Source organism: Nerophis ophidion, linkage group LG01 (genome assembly GCF_033978795.1).
Source record: "Nerophis ophidion isolate RoL-2023_Sa linkage group LG01, RoL_Noph_v1.0, whole genome shotgun sequence".
Classification (NCBI taxonomy): Eukaryota; Metazoa; Chordata; class Actinopteri; order Syngnathiformes; family Syngnathidae; genus Nerophis; species Nerophis ophidion.
Genome location: NC_084611.1, coordinates 43,922,662 through 43,941,806, shown reverse-complemented (window position 1 = coordinate 43,941,806; position 19,145 = coordinate 43,922,662). Strand labels below are relative to the sequence as shown.

At 42.6% G+C, this 19,145-nt stretch overlaps 1 protein-coding gene across 5 annotated transcripts; it reads left to right on the top strand.

Moving 5' to 3' along the window:
- Nucleotides 1–373: 373 nt before the first annotated feature.
- On the top strand, nt 374–17,294 carry LOC133555150 (zinc finger protein OZF-like). Of its 5 annotated transcripts, XM_061904694.1 has the most exons (9): nt 374–537; nt 6,059–6,544; nt 9,363–9,533; nt 11,894–11,944; nt 12,033–12,098; nt 12,250–12,321; nt 12,380–12,430; nt 12,510–12,680; nt 12,922–17,294. In XM_061904694.1, the coding sequence occupies exons 1-9, from the start codon at nt 474–476 to the stop codon at nt 13,047–13,049; spliced, it is 1,260 nt and encodes a 419-aa protein (XP_061760678.1). In that variant the 5' UTR covers nt 374–473; the 3' UTR covers nt 13,050–17,294. The 5 variants fall into 5 exon arrangements, with proteins under 5 accessions (XP_061760678.1, XP_061760686.1, XP_061760696.1 ...); XM_061904702.1 differs by lacking the exon at nt 11,894–11,944 and having other exon boundaries at nt 380–537; XM_061904712.1 differs by lacking the exons at nt 11,894–11,944; nt 12,033–12,098 and having other exon boundaries at nt 385–537.
- Nucleotides 17,295–19,145: the final 1,851 nt, after the last annotated feature.

The following is a 19,145-nucleotide window of genomic DNA, read 5'->3' as shown; positions in this document are numbered from 1 at the left end:
TGTTTTGTTTTGTTTGGTTTTATTTGCTTTGTCTTGTGTGTTTGGTTTTTCCTCTGTTTGTTATATGTTTTGGCTGGTGGTATTTTTGGAAAATAATTGATAAAAATATAGATACATAAAAAAACATGAGCGAATGGCAGAAATACAGTTGACTATCCTGGTAATATATAACTGATTGATTGAAACTGTTATTAGTAGATTGCACAGTACAGTACATATTCCTTACAATTGACCACTAAATGGTAACACCCCAATAAGTTGTTCAACTTGTTTGAGCAGGGGTCCACGTTAATCAATTTATAAGATGTTAATGTTGAAACTAATTATTTTTATTTATAAATATTGTTTCAAGTTGTTGTGCAGTGGGGATTAGATTGTAATGTATGACCTACACTCCGGAGCGGAAGGTGGCAGTAATGTACCATTAAGCTGGACGCTATAAAACACAAAAAAGAGGTATGTAGTCTTTGCACATGCGCGTATTGATCAGTCTTCTGATAGGCCGACTACTCCTGGAGAGACGCCGAACATATCAGTGTTAAGTTCGCAGTAATTCCTGCATTGTCTTTATTTTGTTTATACCTTCACAAACTACACGTTATCGATTACTCGCGTTGGAATGAACTCGACGCGTCTCAGTTCATTTTGAAGCGTCGAAAGCTAGGTTAGCTTGTTAGTTAGCTTAGCTGGCTAGCTGCTGACAATGAGACGCGGAAGTTTTTAACAAACATCGCTAAACAGAAACAGAGCAGGTTTGTTTACTTCCTACTCTCTCATTTTTACTGTAAAAAAACATCCATCCATCCATTTCTACCGCTTATTCCCTTTTGGGGCCGCGGGGGGGGGGGGGGGGGGGCGCTGGCGCCTATCTCAGCTACAATCGGGCGGAAGGGGGTGTACACCCTGGACAAGTCGCTATCTCATCGCAGGGCCAACACAGATAGACAGGCAACATTCACACTCACATTCACACACTAGGGCCAATTTAGTGTTGCCAATCAACCTATCCCCAGGTGCATGTCTTTGGAAGTGGGAGGAAGCCGGAGTACCCGGAGGGAACCCACGCATTCACGGGGAGAACATGCAAACTCCACACAGAAAGATCCCAAGCCTGGGTTTGAACCCAGGACTGCAGGACTTTCGTATTGTGAGGCAAACACACTAACCCCTCTTCCACCGTGATGGATGTCAATGAATTAAATGTAGGTCTAAGTGAGACCTACATAGAGGTTTTTGTTTCATGTCCTATGTAGGTCTCACTTACCCCTACATTTAATTCATTGACATCCATCAGGGGCTTCACGGTGGCAGAGGGGTTAGTGTGTTTGCCTCACAATACGAAAGTCCTTAGTGCGTCTGCCTCACAATACGAAGGTCCTGTAAAAAAACATATAATGTACAAATATTACAAATATAATGTACTCTGCTTGCGTCGAAGCTCGCTTTATTATTGTGCACAACGTGTGTGCGCACATGCTACGGGAACTCTGCCAGGACATAACAGACGACCTGCAATCTGAACATGATATGTACGAACTTCTTATTTCATCATTAAAGGCCTCCTGAAATGAGATTTTCTATATTAAACAGGGATAGCAGGTCCATTCTATGTGTCATACTTGATCATTTCACGATATTGCCATATTTTTGCTGAAAGGATTTAGTAGAGAACATCCACGATAAAGTTCGCAACTTTTGGTCGCTAATAAAAAAGCTTTGCCTGTACCGGAAGTAGCAGATGATGTGCGCGTGATGTCACGGGTTGTGGAGCTCCTCACATCTGAACATTGTTTACAATCATGGCCACCAGCAGCGAGAGCGATTCAGGCCGAGAAAGCGACAATTTCTCCATTAATTTGAGCGAGAATTAAAGATTCATGGATGAGGAAATTGAGAGTGAAGGACTAGAAAAAAAATGACGAGGGCAGTGGGAGCGATTCAGATGTTATTACACACATTTACTAGGATAATTCTGGAAAATCAATTATCTGCTTATTGTGTTACTAGTGTTTTAGTGAGATTATATGGTCGTACCTGAAAGTCGGAGGGGTGTGGTGACCGCCAGTGTCTTCGATGGAAGCCACGTTTCTCGACGAGGCAAGGCATCCGGGCTGAGAGTAATCCCCCCCCCCCCCCCCCCCCCCCCCCCCTCCACGGTGTAAGCATCCGACGGTCGGGGGCGGCCGGTGGGAGGAGGCAAGAGAGTCCGCAGCTGCAGGAGGCACGGCGCAAGCTCTCCTCTCATAACTACGGTAAGAGCCGACTTAATACCACCATTTTCTCACCGAAACCTGCCGGTTGACATCTGGTAGGGAACCATGTTTTCTTGACCACTCTGTTCCATAGTAAAGCTTCACCGTCATCTTTCGGGAATGTAACAATGAAACACTGGCTGTGTTTGTGTTGCTAAAGGCGGCCACAATACACCGCTTCCCACCTACATCTTTCTTCTTTGACATCTCCGTTATTAATTGGACAAATTGCAAAAGATTCAGCAACACAGACGTCCAGAATACTGTGGAATTATGCGATTAAAGCAGACGCCTTATAGATGGGATCGATGCTGGATCAAAATGTCCACTACATTTGTGACGTCACGCGCACACGTCATCATACCGCGACGTTTTCGCGCAAAATTAACAATTGAAATTTAGTAGACTAACCCGGCCGTATTGGCATGTGTTGCAATGTTAATATTTCATCATTGATATATAAACTATCAGACTGCGTGGTCGGTAGTAGTGGGTTTCAGTAGGCCTTTAACGTATAAGATCTCATGGAATAACTTTAGCGAGTGGACTAAAATTGTCAAGAAGTGAAAGTAAGATAGCTGACTATGGATTTTAACAATATTTTTATTTGCACACTTCAAATATATTTCACTTCCGGTTCCTCCATACATGCAAGCATGGACATCTTATTAGGGTATGCAGCATGGAGGCTACTGCCCACTGGCGCTGACGAGACGCGGAGCCGCCATTTTGGAGTGGTGATCCGCTCCACTCAGTGCAATTCGATAAAAAAAATAACAAAGTAATCATAGTTATATGGACTTGATACACTATAGTACTTGGTATCATTGCAGTGGATGTCAAGTGTAGATCCACCCATGGCATTCGTTTACATTAATGCGCGCTAGATTTTGTTAGTGGGGACGCCGGTGAGCTATTGTATCCTACGGTGTGTAGTGAAGCATGTTTAGCTATTCTACGGGGACGGCGTGGCGAAGTTGGGAGAGTGGCCGTGCCAGCAATCTGAGGGTTACTGGTTCAATCCCCACCTTCTACCATCCTAGTCATGTCCGTTGTGTCCTTGAAGAAGACACTTCACCCTGGCTCCTGATGGGTTCTGGTTAGCACCTTGCATGGCAGCTCCCGCAATCTGTGTGTGAATGTGTGTGTGAATGGGTGAACGTGGAAATAGTGTCAAAGCGCTTTGAGTTCCTTAAAAAGGTAGAAAAGCCCTATACAAGTATAACCCATTTTACCATTCCTCGTCCTCCAGTGATAAAGACACATGTAAGAAACTCACTTTATTTGTCACCATGCAGGCCAGGATTAGTGATTTAAAGGCCTACTGAAACCCACTACTACCGACCACGAAGTCTGATAGTTTATAAATCAATGATGAAATCTTAACATTGCAACACATGCCGATACGGCCGGTTTAGTTTACTAAATTGCAATTTTAAATTTCCCGCAAAGTATCCTGTTGAAAACGCTGCGGTATGATGACGCGTGCACGTGACGTCACCGGTTGTAGCGGACATGTTCTTCCAGCCCGATTCAAGCTATAAGTAGTCTGCTTTAATCGCATAATTACACAGATTTCCGGACATCTGTGTTGCTGAATCTTTTGCAATTTGTTCTATTAATAATGGAGACTATAAAGAAGAAAGCGGTTGGTGTAAAGCGGTGTATTGTCGCCGGCCGTAGCAACACAAACACACCCGGTGTTTCTTTGTTTACATTCCCGAAGGTGAACCTTTACAATGGAACAGAGCGGTCAAGCGAACATGGTTCTCTGCCACATGTCAACCGGCAGGTTTCGGTAAGAAAATTGTGGTAATAAGTCGGCTCTTTCCATAGACATGAGCGGAGCTTGCGTCGTTCCTCGTGCAGCTGTCAAAGAGGCAGCTGCGACTCTCTTGCCTCCTCCGGCCGGCCGCCCCCGAACGTGGGATGCTTCCACCGTCGAGGAGGGGGAAAAAAGCTCAGCCCGGCCCGACCGGCTGCCTTCGCTTCGCCTCGTCGAGAAACCGGGCTTCCCTCAGAGACACTGGTGGTCAACACACCCGTGGCCACACCCCTCCAACTTTCAGGTACGACTATATAATCTCACTAAAACACTAGTAACACAATAAGCGGATAAGGGATTTTCCAGAATAATCCTAGTAAATGTGTCTAATAACATGAATCGCTCCCACTGCCCTCGCCTTTTTTCTTTTTTTTCTAGTCCTTCACTCTCACTATCCTCATCCACGAATCTTTCATCCTCGCTCAAATTAATGGGGAAATCGCCGCTTTCTCGGTCCGAATCGCTCTCGCTGCTGGTGGCCATGATTGTAAACAATGTTCAGATGTGAGGAGCTCCACAACCAGTGACGTCACGCGCACATCGTCTGCTACTTCCGGTACAGGCAAGGCTTTTTTATTAGCGACCAAAAGTTGCGAACTTTATCGTGGATGTTCTCTACTAAATCGTTTCAGCAAAAATATGGCAATATCGCGAAATGATCAAGTATGACACATAGAATGGACCTGCTATCCCTGTTTAAATAAGAAAATCTCATTTCAGTAGGCCTTTAAAGTTAAAGTACCAATGATAGTCACAAACACACAAGGGGTGTGGTGAAATGTGTCCTCTGCATTTGACTCATCCCCTTGTTCGCCCCCTGGGAGGTGAAGGGAGCAGTGAGCAGCAGCGGCGGCTGCGCTCAGGAATCATGTTGGTGATTTAACCCCAATTCCAACCCTTGATGCTTCGTGCCAAGCAGGGAGGTCATGGCTCCAAATTTTTATAGTCTTTGGTATGACTCGGTCGGGGTTTGAACTCACAACCTATCGATCTCAGTAGCTAGAACACTGTCGACTGCGGATGGACGTTAGCTGCTAGTTAGCTAGCCATGTCTTAAATCACCTCTTCCTGAGGGCTTTTCAGTGTTATAACTTCACCTTTAGTGTCAGTTTTTCGGCCCAAAGGCGTCCGTTCTCCCTTTTCTATCCACGCATTGTGTCTGCTTGCGAGTACACTGTGTGTGTGCGCGCTGCCGAATATGCTCCTCTGCTAGTAAAACCAGCAATGTCGTTATGTGACTTTTCAAACAGAGTATAATACCGTTTTTGATTCATTAGTACCGCGATATTATACTAGTACTGTATACCGTATTTCAGTGGTTCTCAAATGGGGGTACGCGTACCCCTGGGGGTACTTGACGGTATGCCAAGGGGTATGTGAGATTTTTTTTAAATATTTGAAAAATATCAACAATTCTAAAATCCTTTATAAATATATTTATTGAATAATACTTCAACAAAATATGAATGTAAGTTCATAAACTGTGAAAAGAAATACAACAATGCAATATTCAGTGTTGACAGCTAGATTTTTTGTGAACATGTTCCATATTGATGTTAAAGATGTCTTTTTTTTGTGAAGAAATGTTTAGAATTAAGTTCATGAATCCAGATGGATCTCTATTACCACTCTAAGTTGATGATCACTTCTCTGTGTAGAAATCTTTATTTATAATTGAATGACTTGTTTATTTTTCAACAAGTTTTGAGTTATTTTTATATCTTTTTTTTCCAAAATGGTTCAAGAAAGACCACTACAAATGAGCAATATTTTGCACTGTTATACAATTGAATAAGCCAGAAACTGATGACACAGTGCTGTATTTTACTTCTTTATCTCCTTTTTTCAACCAAAAATGCTTTGCTCTCATTAGGGGGTACTTGAATTCAAAAAATGTTCACAGGGGGTACATCACTGAAAAAAGGTTAAGAACCACTGCCGACTTTTCTAAAGCATTTGTTTGTTTTCTTGTGTCCTGCAGACGTTTGTGAAAAACATTTTCTCCCTGAGCAGCAGGAGTGGTACTCCAGGATGGAGCAAGAGCCACACCCACCCCACATTAAAAAGGAAGAGGAGGAGCTACAGACCCCTCAAATTAAAGCAGAAGAGGAGCCACAGCACTGCCATATCAATAGAGAGTACGGGCCACAATTCTCTCACTTTAAAAAGGAAAAAGACGAGGAACTCACCCCAGAATTTAAAAGGGACGACGAGAAGCACCGTTCCCACCAAATTAAAGAAGAGGAGGGCTCACAGGCCCCTCAGATCAAAGTAGAAGAGGAGAAAGCAGAGCCCCCTAGCTTTAAAGAGAAAGAGTTAACAAAGAAGAGGATGAGCCACAGCCCCTGCACATTAAAGAGGAAGAGCCACAAAGGCGGAAGTGAGGAGAAGGGAGAGGCGGAGCCTCCAACTCCACACATGACAACAGAAGCTGATGGAGACCACAAGCTCTTAGCTCCACTCTCAGGTAGTGAGGACACTACCTCACACTCTCCTGACACTGATGATGATGAAGACTCTAAAGATAAGTCATGTCACACATGCTTGACATGTTCTTACTGTCACAAACCTTTCAATAAGCCCAGTCATCTCAAAATACACCTGAGAACGCACACGGGAGAGAAACCCTTTGTGTGCCCAATTTGCAGTAAAGGCTTCTCCCAAAAAGCAAATTTGATGACCCACACCAAAATACACACCGGTGAAAAACCCTATATCTGTTCAGTCTGTGGCAAAGGTTTCGTACAAAGTGGCGTTTTGAAAGCGCACATGAAAATACACACCAGAGACCAACCATTCACGTGCTCTGTTTGTAGTAAAAATTTCTCACAGAAAGCAGGTTTGGTCAAACACTCCAGTATTCACAGTGGGGAAAAAACGTTTACATGTTCGCTCTGTGGTAAGGGCTACGTCCAAAAGTGTGACTTGAAAAAGCACATGAAAACACACACCGGGGACAAACCTTTCAAATGTCTCGTCTGTGCTAAAGGTTTTGTACAAAAAGGCGATCTGAAATTACACATGAGGACGCACACTGGAGACAAACCTTTCGCCTGCTCCATTTGCGGTAAAAGGTTCTCCCAGAAAGGAAATTTGATGGCGCACGCCAGAATGCACACCGGGGAGAAACCATTTACATGCTCATTCTGCGGCAAAGGTTTTGCACAAAACTGTGATTTGAAAGTGCACACGAGAATACACACTGGTGAGAAAGTGCTGAGTTGCAGCGGGTGTGACGAAAGGTTCGCCAGTAAGTACCAGTTTAAGAAACACAGGTGTGATGGTGGCAACAGCAGGAGTCCAAATGCATGGGCAAAACTTTGACTTGCTAACATCAAGACTAGTGGTTTTATTTCAGGCAAGCATGTGCATTAATATACAACATTGTGTCCAAATGTCATTAAAAATTTGTCTTTGAAAAGCTTAACTAAGTTAATATGTCTCTTGATGACACTACCAAGTGGAAGCATGAGTATATAAAGAATAAGTGGAACTAAAATAGTTCCTTGAGGTACTATTTGTGATTTGCTTGTATCCATACTTTGAATTTTGTGTCTGAGTGATAGGAAGTGCACCACTTGTGAACAGTACCAGCAGGTGTTTGTGGCTACCGTATTTCCTTGAATTGCCGCCAGGTATATAGTATGCGCCTGCCTAGAATTACTGCCGGGTCAAACTCGTTTCGCAAAATAATTAGCGCATGCTAAGCATTACCGCCGGATCAAACTTGTTTCGCAAAATATTTTTATTAGCGCATGTCTGCAATTTCCGCCGGGTCGAACTCGTTTCGCCAAATAATTAGCATATGCCTAGAATTTCCGCCGGGTCAAACTCGTCACGTCACGAGTGACACTTCACCTGTCATCATTTTAAAAATGGAGGAGGCTGATTTCAATCATTTGAAATCGCATAAAGGAAAGAAGATTAAGAGCTATTCAGTAGGATTTAAGGTCCAAGCTTTTGAATATGCTAAAAAGAACAGTAAGCAGCTATGTTTTATTAATATACCGTACCTGCGTGTGTCAAATATGAGTCATTAAATGACTCCCGCCTCCTGGTGGTAGAGGGCATTAGTGATCCTTCTTGCGACTACTCGGCTGCAGAAGAAGTGACAACAAGCAGTAAGAGTGAGCAGCGATCGTTTATTTTTTCCTCTCGCTTGCACTTTTAACATGGGGGCATTACATATCTAAAATAAAACAGTTTTCTAAACTGGACTTTCAATCGAAGCAGGAGGTAATAGAGGAAGCTCTCCATCGAGACAGAGAGACTTTTAAAACTGAAGAACGATAAGGACGACTTCTATAAACAAGTTATCGATGCTTTTGATCAGAAGGAGCTGCGCATGGACTTAATTTATAAGTAAAGGTAAGACCATAATAACGTTTATTTTATTAAATGTGCTTTTCATGATGGTAGCCTTACATCACACTCAAATTTATAAGCGCAGGCCTAAATTTACCGCATGCCTTTGGTAAGCGACGGAGTGAGAAGAGGTTTTAAAATAATTAGCGCATGCTTGCCTTTACCGCATGCCTTTGGTAAACGCCGGAGTGAGAAGAGGTTTTAAATTAATTAGCGCCCCGGCGACAATTCAAGGAAATACGGTATTTCAAAGAATGATCTACTGGATCAAAGGCAGGACTAAGATCTGGTAGAATCTAGACTGACACATGTTTGAGAACCAACCTGAGATCATTTACTGTCTTTAAAAGTGCTGACTCTACGAAAGTCTCTAAAATATTACAATTAGTTAGACACAATATCGCTGTTTAAACACAAGTGTGTCCTCAATTGTGGATAAGTACAAAAAAAGTGATAAATGTCAGGTAGAACTTGTGCAGCTCTTCAAAGACGATGTGGTCTTGATCAGGTCAGTCACACTTTTCTAGCAGATATAATTCTCACATTTCAGTTAAATTAAATGCCAACTCTGTCAGATGTAAAGGTAATTGTCTAAATCTTAAATGCAAATCTAAATGTTGAGTGTGAATCTTCAATCTAAATGTCAGCGGCATTTGTCACATCTAAATCTAAATTTTAAATCTGAAAGTAAATGTTGAATGCCAGGAAACCCTCATGGTCACTATAACGTTCTTCTGTGGAGAGAGGAGAATCTTCCAGAAGGACAATGCACCAATCAGGCCTGTATGGTAGAGTGGCCAGACTGAAGCCATTTCTTAGTTAAAAAAAATGTCGCCAAATGCACCTGAAAGACTCTCAGAACATGAAAAACCAAATTCTCTGGTGTGATGAGATAAAAGATCAAACTTTTTGAATGCCAGGTGTCATGTTTGGAGGGAAGCCAGGAACCACTCATCACCGGGCCAATACCATCCCTACAGGGAAGCATGGTGGTGGCAGCATCATGCTGTGGGGATGGTTATCAGCGGCAGGAACCGGGAGATTCGCCTGGATGGAGAGAAAGATGAATGAGGCATGCTGGATGAAAACATGTACGTGCATGTCATTTCTGACTCAATTTTAGTTATAATATATTTGAAAAACAAATATCTAAAAATTGTCACATTATCATCAGGGGGTATTGTATGTAGAATTTTGAGGACAAAAATCGATTTAAAAGGTAACATGAAAAAAACATGAATGTTTTAGTAATCACTAAGCAGAACTATTCAGAATAAACTATGGATTGGGTTAGCAGAGTTGTTACAATAATGTACACGTACATTATATTGTATATTACTGATATTTAACATAAAAATTGTCAAAATGAAAATGTAATATTTTCTAACCATGTACATAATTGGAATATTTAAGTTTAATCACATGCTTTTAATGCATCTTGTGTACCTGAGAACATTTTTAATCTCTTGTCCAAATCTAACATTGTTTACTTCATGAATGATGTCATCAGAGAATTTAAGTCCCTACCTTTAGTCAAAAGTGATTTATGACCCCTCATAAATCAATGATTTATGACCCCTCAAGGTCAAAGGTCAATGATTTATGAGGGGTCAAGTTCAAAGGTTAATGATTTATGAGGGGTCAAGGTTAAAGGTCAAAGTCAAAGGTCAGGTTCAAATGTCAAGGTCAAGTGGGTGTGGCTTACCCGGAAGAGGGTGGAGTTAAGACCTGCGGTGGGAGTGGTTAAACCAGGGAGAGGGTGGAGTTTTAAACAGAAAGAGGGCAGAGTTAAGACCTGCGGTGGGAGTGGTTAAACCAGGAAGAGGGTGGAGTTAAGACCTGACAGGGAACAAAGGAGGGTTCAGTTTTTTTAAGAAAGCAATGTCATCTGAGCAGCATGTGACCATATATTTGATAGTTTAAATGTTTACGATCGTTTGAAACAACTTCCAGATTTCGATGTATTGATGGCTGGGAATGTTACGTGTGGAGATGTGGACACGCACGCACTTCACACACACACACACACACACACACACACACACACACACACACACACACGCAGAGGAGGGGTACAAAAGGGCGGTGTAAGGCTTAGTCATTATTTGGAGCTTTATACGTTAGCGTAAAGACTTTGTTCGATTCGGTCATGATTAGTGAAACGCCTGTGTCGATTTATAAAAATAATAAAACTTACATTGACGCTCTGCAAAAAAGTCGAGTGTTTCTAAATCGTATTCAGATGCCGCCGACCGAATCTTTGCGTGAGAAATGGGACTTGGAAGCGTACGGGATGGAGGGATCTTTTGGATTTGTATTCAGATACGAAATGGGTGATATCTGCTTATTTCAGCTAAAAGAAAGAAGAGACGGAAGCCCTTTCTCGATATTTTCATCGTTATCTACCGTGGATTGGGAAGTTTTTGGTGGACACGCACACACACGCACACACGCACGCACACACACACACACGCACACACACACACACACACACGCACACGTAGAGGAGGGGTACAAAAGGGCGGTGTAAGGCTTAGTCATTATTTGGAGCTTTATACGTTAGCGTAAAGACTTTGTTCGATTCGGTCATGATTAGTGAAACGCCTGTGTCGATTTATAAAAATAATAAAACTTACATTGACGCTCCGCAAAAAAGTCGAGTGTTTCTAAATCGTATTCAGATGCCGCCGACCGAGTCTTTGCGTGAGAAATGGGACTTGGAAGGGTTAGGGATGGAGGGATCTTTTGGATTTGTATTCAGATACGAAATGGGGGATATCTGCTTATTTCAGCTAAAAGAAAGAAGAGACGGAAGCCCTTTCTCGATATTTTCATCGTTATCTACCGTGGATTGGGAAGTTATTGGTGGACACGCACACACACACACACACACGCACACACACGCACACACGCACACACACACACACACACGCACACACACGCACACACACACACACACACACACACACACACACACACACACACACACATTCGTACGCACACATCGTTAAGACCTGACGAGGGAACAAAGCAGGGTTCAGTTTTTTAAGAAAGCAATGTCATCTGAGCAGCATGTGACCACCCATCTGACAGTTTAAATGTTTACGATCGTCTGAAACAACTTCCATACCTCACGAAAACATATTTAAACAGATGGAAAAAACTATCGCAGAACACAGTGTCACGTAGCAACTGGTCTTTACGGTCGTTTGAAACAACAGGTCAGTTTGGGGGACAAAGCAGGGTTCAGTTTTTACTGACTTCCCATCTGACAGTTTAAATGTTTATGATCGTCTGAAACAACAGGTCAGTTTGGGGTACAAAGGAGGGTTCAGTTTTTATGGAAGCTTGAGAATGTCGTATGAATAGCAACTGGCCACCCATTTGACAGTTTAAATGTTTACGATCGTCTGAAACAACTTCCATACCTCACGAAAACATATTTAAACAGATGGAGAAACTAGAGCAGAACACAGTGTAACCGCGATTTGCAAAATGAAAGGTAATTTCTTTTTTTTTTTTTTTTTTCATTCCTTGTAACACGTCTGTTTAATGTTACTATAATAAGTATTTATTCGAACTAAAAACAGTCGAACATCGAGTTGAAATTCACCCACCACCAAGGGATCTCCTAACAGAGTCTCCAATCCTTTTGTGTAAGTACCGATTTTTTTTTTTTTTACTGTATTCATTTCATTACCTCCGTTTTTACCACATTATTAGACAATGGTTTAACTCCGTTTAAGCATTTAAACGTTAAAAGCATTGCACGTGTACGACGATGTAATACCTTTTTTTTTTTAACAGCCGATGACGACGAAGTGAAAGACGAAGAACTTTGTTTGATCGATCTTACAAAGTTGGAAGATGATTATCGAGGTGTGTTTAAACCTTCGAATTATTTAATATTGTGTGTATTCATTATTTTGTTTTATAGAGGATTCGCCGGAAGAGACCAACGCGATCCCTTTAACCCAATCGCAGTCTGGTGAGTCAAATAATTCTCATTTTTACAAGAAAAAAAAACATGCGGTATACGATACATATATACATATATTTACTTACAGATTTTCCGTTTACATCTCTTGCTCACTGGTCTCCCTTAACGCTGGAGGGTCCGTCAACGGCCATTCCAGGCAGAGGAGAAGGCTTGATTGCGCCAAAGACTCCAGACATCGAATCCTTGCTCCGTGGGGAAATCATCGAAAACGACGGTGAATGTCCAACAGGCACCCGCTGTAAGTTTTTCTCGTTTTCTGTAAGCTTTTTAAGATTCTCAGGAGCTTTAAAGAGCTCCTCTCATTCCAATGTCTTTCGCTCAAATGAATTTCGCGCCTAAGGGGAATGGGCGGGGACTGATTCCGGAGGTGGGCGGTTGTTTCCGGCTATGCTTGCATGAGTGGAGATGACAGCGCCACATGTGGTTAAAGCCGGTATATATTAATTTTTTTTTTTTTTTTTTTTTTTTTTTTTCCACAGGCAACAAACGCAGGAGGAAGCGTAGATGCGCCCGCCAGCTCGACAAACATGATAGAAACAGAAGAAGGCTGAAACAGTACTATCGTATACTGGCTCGCACTCTCATGAAGATGGCAGACATGATTTGATACATACTGGTTTGTTATATCTGTTCCATTCGAATTATTTTTTCTTTTTTTTCTTTAGAGAAATATAATGGGTGTAGTTCCATCTGAATTAGATGTAGTTATTGTAGAAGATGAAGACGTTTGTAATCATCATTTAGATCCAAACAACCAGATAGAATGGGAACCAAACGATGATCCGTCTTTGCAAGATGATATTAATGTGTTAAATTCAAACACAAACACACAAGCCTCTACACAGCATCACGAGGTGTTGGGAGGGGCGACACCCTCGGGGGAATGTTTGGATTTTTCGGAGGTGGTGGGGGTCATGCAGAACCAACCGTCAACGGCTGACCAATCAATTTCAAATGAGACCCAGAGGGGTGATGGGGTAAATGTCTTGAGGAGGGAAACATTCAACAATATACAACCATCCAGCGTTTTAACTTTTCCTCAAAACAACGATGTAACAGATTACGCCACATTTTACCGCGGAGTCTTGGGGAGCCTTAAAAAGCTGACACAGATGGTAACTAAGGAAGCTAGACCCGACGATATCATTCAATTGGAGTTATCCGGTGAAAGTGCAAATCAACACACTTCATTTACATTTCGAAACGATGCCGGGGCTGTGATGAATGCTTTTCAAGATGTGTTAGATCTGTTGGTACAATCAAACGTTGAAATATTGAACGATGAAGAAATACAGGTGATGGTCCAGGTGATACATAACCCTCGAGGTGGTGTAAGAAGAAAAATCGAAACCCTTTTGGAACATGAAATCCGCAGAAAAAAAGCTCGTTATCTTTACAATCCATTAAACTCGAATAATCAACTATGTTTTGCCATTAGCCTAGCAAGTCTATTACATCCTGAATTTACAGATAGCCAGGCTGTGGCGGAGGCTGAAAAAATACAGAGAAAAGCGGGCTTAGACGAACAGACTTCCGTCACTTTCAGTCATATTCGTGAATTTGAAAAAGTGGTACGTCGTAAAATTGTCATACTGTACAGAGAAGAGGGCCAACGACCCCTCTCACGGTTCGAGACGGATTACCCCAAATCAGAAAATCCGTTGTATCTGTATTTATCTCAGAATCATTACAGCGGTATCATTAACATTAAAGGTTTTTTGTCAAAACCGCACGTTTGTCACTACTGTTACCAAGGGTACGACAAACCCGACAGACACAAATGCGACGGCTATTGCTTGGTCTGTACACAAAACGGGTGTGTAAAAATAGAGGGGAAAACTGTGCTTTGCAGGGATTGCAACATGTGGTGTCGTTCTCCTGCATGTCTCCTCAGACACAGGGTAAAACACCGGGTTATGGAAAAACTCGTCAGCAACTGCGATCGGCGAAAGAAATGCCTTAAATGCAACCTATTTTACGATGTACCTGTGGCTACAGGTATCGCTAAACACAAGTGCCCTAAGTTAAAATGTCAAATATGTAAAGAAGAGCTACCTCGCAGTGACTCAGAGACACCTGAAACACGACATCTTTGCTATATACAACCCCAACCACGTGAAGTAAACCACAATGATAATATCATATTCTATGATTTTGAGACGTTTGTCGATGACAATCACACTCACATTCCCTTTCTAGTCTGTACCAAGACGCTGCAAGGAGAAGAGTGGTGTGCTTTTGGACTGGATTGTGTTACAGTTTTCCTCAATCATTTCAGGAAACCTCGTTATCTTAAATCTACATTTATAGCCCACAATTCGAGAGGATTTGACGGTTACTTGATTCTGAGAGGCATGGTACGGCTGGGTATAGCACCCTTAATTATCATGCAGGGGAGTAAAGTTCTCTGTTTTAAAGACCCTGATTTTTTGCAAAAATACATTGACTCGCTTTCCTTCCTTACCATGCCGCTTAGCGCTATGCCAAAAGCGTTAGGACTCGGTGATTGCTGGTCCAAGGGGTATTTTCCTCACAAATTTAGTTCGGAGGAACATTTAAATTATGTCGGAAAATACCCCGCAATCAGCAATTACGGTGTAGAACGCATGACACCTGTTGAACGCACCAAGTTTGAGACGTGGTATCAAAATGAGAAAAGCGAGGTCTTTGATTTTCAAAAACAAGCGGTACACTACTGTAAAAACGACGTCAATGTTCTTCGTGAGGGTTGCATCAAATTTAGAGCCGAGTTTACGAGCGAGACGGGTGTTGACCCCTTCTCCCGTATCACCATAGCCTCGGCCTGCATGAAGGTGTTTGTGACTAATTTCCTCGAGCCGCGTTCTCTAGCCATACCTTCCCCGGATAACTACCGAGGGTTGTGTAAAAAATACTCACACACCAGCATCCAATGGTTAGAATGGGAGTCGCATCGTCGTGGTATTTTCATTCAGCATGCTTTAAACAAAGGCGAAAAACAGATGGGGGCATACTTTGTGGATGGGTTTGCTATAATCGGTGGCAAACCATTCGTCTGGGAATTTCAGGGGTGTTTTTATCACGGATGCCCGACGTGTTTCGAACCCGGTGCTGTATGCCCTTTGACAAACACACCGTTCGAGGAGTTGCACAAGGCTACCGAGAAAAAAATGAAAGCGTTAAAGCGTGACCACAAGGTCAACATCATCGTCATCAGAGAGCACGAGTGGAATGAAATGAAAAAATCAAACCCTAGGGTAATAGACTTTCTCAAAACACGCAATTACCCCGCACCTCTCATGCCTCGAGACGCTCTTTATGGAGGTAGGACAAGCGCCTTTTGCTTGAGGCACACGGCGGGTGAGAACCAGCGTGTATTGTATGAGGATGTCACCTCTCTCTACCCGTACGTCAACAGCGCATTTCCTTACCCCCTGGGTCATCCTGTCATCATCCACACGGATTTTGACGATGTTGGAAACTATTTCGGTCTGGTCAGAGCCGTTGTTCACCCTCCTCGAGGTCTCTATTTCCCTGTGCTACCCTACAGAACGGTCAAGGGTAAACTAGTGTTTACACTTTGCCGCACATGCGCAGAAAACAATAACCAGCAGGAACCCTGCGAACATGATGAGGAAGGAAGGGCATTGACGGGAGTCTGGGTCACGCTCGAATTCAACAAAGCTTTACAGTTGGGATACAGAGTCGGTAAGATTACGGAGGTGTGGCACTTTGAAGAACGGAGCGAAACCGTTTTTACGGGTTATGTTCAAACTTTCCTAAAGGGTAAGCAAGAAGCTTCAGGGTATCCCAAAGAAGCCGTCGATGCAGAAAGCAGGGAAAAGTACATTCGTGAATATCGTGAAAATCAGGGAATACAGCTGGATGCTGAAAAAATCGAACCCAACCCTGCCAAGAGACAAATGTCAAAACTCTGTTTAAACAGCCTTTGGGGAAAGTTTGCGGAGAGGTGCAATAGAACTCAGACCACCTTGGTGAGAAAAAGTGAAGTATTTTTCGACTTTGTATTTTCAGGAAAATATCAGGTTGAATATTTTTCCTTTCTCAACGAGCAAATTGCTATGGTGCAATGGCAATACAGTAAAAACAGCGTGGTGCTTCCCGGTAACACAAATAATGTATTTGTCGCTGCTTTTACCACCGCTTACGCACGTTTGAAAATGTACGGTTACCTAGAGGGGTTGCAAGAGAGAGTTCTTTACACAGACACCGATAGTTTAATCTACACGGTAAACGAGGGGGAAGTTTCTCTGGAGACGGGGTCCTATCTAGGCGATTTGACGGATGAGTTGGGAGGAGACAGCATTCACGAATTCGTCTCCGCCGGTCCAAAGAGTTATGCCTACCAAACCCTGCAGGGTAAAAAAACTGTGCTGCGTGCCAAAGGAATCACTCAAACCCGCGAGTGTTGTGAGAGGGTCAACTTTGACAGCGTTAAAGATTTGGTGGAGGGCTATCTGGAGGAAGACAAAACAGGTGCGATCTACACCCCTCATCACCAAATTGTTCGTGATAAAAGGGGGTTCCTTTTAAATAACTCGTCTTTCGAAAAAAAGTTTCGAGTGGTGTATGACAAAAGACGTCTCTTTCCCGACGGGAAAACTTTACCTTTCGGGTATTAGAGAGGAAATGGAAAAAATGGAACGAGTAGACTTTGATCCCAGATTTCATACACCTTTTTCATGCCTGGTTGTAGGACCTAGTGGTTGCGGAAAGACTTTTTTTGTAAAATGTGTATTGGAAAATTGTGAACACGTCATGAATTCTGTACCCGACAACATTGTGTGGATTTATACATCTTTCCAACCCATGTATGCTGAATTAAAAAAGATGAATAAAAAAATAAAATTTGTTGAAGGACTGCCTGATTCCTTTGAAGATGAAAACTTGTTTCCGGACGATCAGACCCATTTGGTGATTTTGGACGATGTTATTTTTCAAGCCTCAAATCACCCCGAAGTGGTTAAAATTTTCACGCAGTATAGACATCATAGAAATATGAGCGTTATGATGCTGACCCAGAATGTTTTTCATCAGGGAAAATTTTCACGCACCATTAGCTTAAACTGTAATTATATGATACTGTTTAAGAATCCGCGGGACAGATTGCAGATTAACGTGTTGGCACAGCAAATGTTCCCCGCACAAAAAAGTTTTTTCTTGGAAAGTTTTGCGGATGCTACTTTGGATGCTCATGGCTATTTATTGGTCGACCTGACACCTTTCTGTCCAGAACAATACAGAGTGAGGTCGGGCGTGCTTCCGCACCAGTGGCCCGTTGTCTACGTGCCAAAAACATAATGTCAAAGCGTGTAAAGAGGAACGGTCCCATGTTAAAAGCTCTGTACCATGCCACACCACAAAAACGTCGAGATATTCTGAGTCACGGCTCACCAGACTTTATCCAGACGCTGTGTGAAATTGCTTTAAACATTCTGAAGGGTAATGTGCCCTTATCACCGTCTCAATTTGCTTATCTTAAAAAACAAAAGAAAATCATCCGACTGCTGGCTGATAAAAGGACTGGACTGAAACGCAAACGCCAGACTCTGATGAAACAGTCGGGCGGTTTTCTTCTACCCTTACTGGCCACCGTCGTACCGTTTATAGGGAATCTTATCGGTGGATTGAGCGGAAAAGGTTGAAGATGAAAAAGGCTCAAAAAATGTTTCTCCTATCCCCCCAACAATTAAATCGTCTGACTCGCCCGGAGCCGACCATCAGAGACTCGGCGGAGGATGATCTAGATGTTAAAATGAGAGCCGTCTTAAACGAACCCGGAATGAATCCTCATGAAAGAATAAAAATATACGATACCCTGCTGCAGAGATATCTCGGCCTGTTGAAGCAGGGGCAACGGGAGGAGAAAAGGATGACTCTGACTTTACACAAGGATTTGCGGGGTGAACCATGGAATGACTCTGAGGATAAACCAGAGGATAAACCGATGGATAAACCGGAGGATAAACCTCGGAATACTGGCGGGGGGTCAAAGGATGTCACGATGATCGAAGTTCTGAAAATCCTCCCCCGACGCGACCGTAACAACGCCGAGTACATTATGGAAAAATTATCCGAGAATGATAAGGGGTGGACCTCTAAAGGAGAGTTTGTTCAAAACGGTACACCGGTGCAGGGATCTCATATGATCGATTTACTGAAACACCTGATGCAACGGTCCAAAAATCCACAGACCCGCACGCCTGAGGGTTGGAGAAAATTTTTAACAGCGTTGACGGAGCTAAATGTCCCCACATCGACCATTCATAACCCCAGAGCACGAGATCAATACAGACGTCTGAAAGCGGATGGAGAGTTTGAATCAGAATGGGTGGAAAAAGAAACATTTCTATCCCCCGAGAGGAAAAGAAGAGGTAGAAAAGTGACATTGTCCCCACATTGGTTAAACCTTGAATGAATGATGACAAAACTCTTGTTTCAATAAAATGTTTTTTTATTCATCAAACGCAGTGTGTACAGCATTTTCATTTCAACGGTTCAAAAAAGTTTCTAAACAACAGACGTCTTGTACGCCACAACGACTACTATTATTCTTATTCGTGCTAGTACAACATTGAATTTTTTTAACCAGGGTATATGCTTCAAGATCATTTTTTACTACATCATCTGTGTATAAAGACAAAACTTGTTCAAAAGACAGTCCGCAAAATCGATGGTGCAGATAATAAACGCAGTGTTGACC

Bases quoted from the DNA above. Each gene is read 5' to 3' on its own strand.
- LOC133555150 (XM_061904675.1), top strand. From the start codon at position 474: ATGCGCGTATTGATCAGTCTTCTGATAGGCCGACTACTCCTGGAGAGA. The intron at 538-6,058 runs GTTAAGTTCGCA...TGTGTCCTGCAG, and splicing joins GAGACGCCGAACATATCAGT to ACGTTTGTGAAAAACATTTT.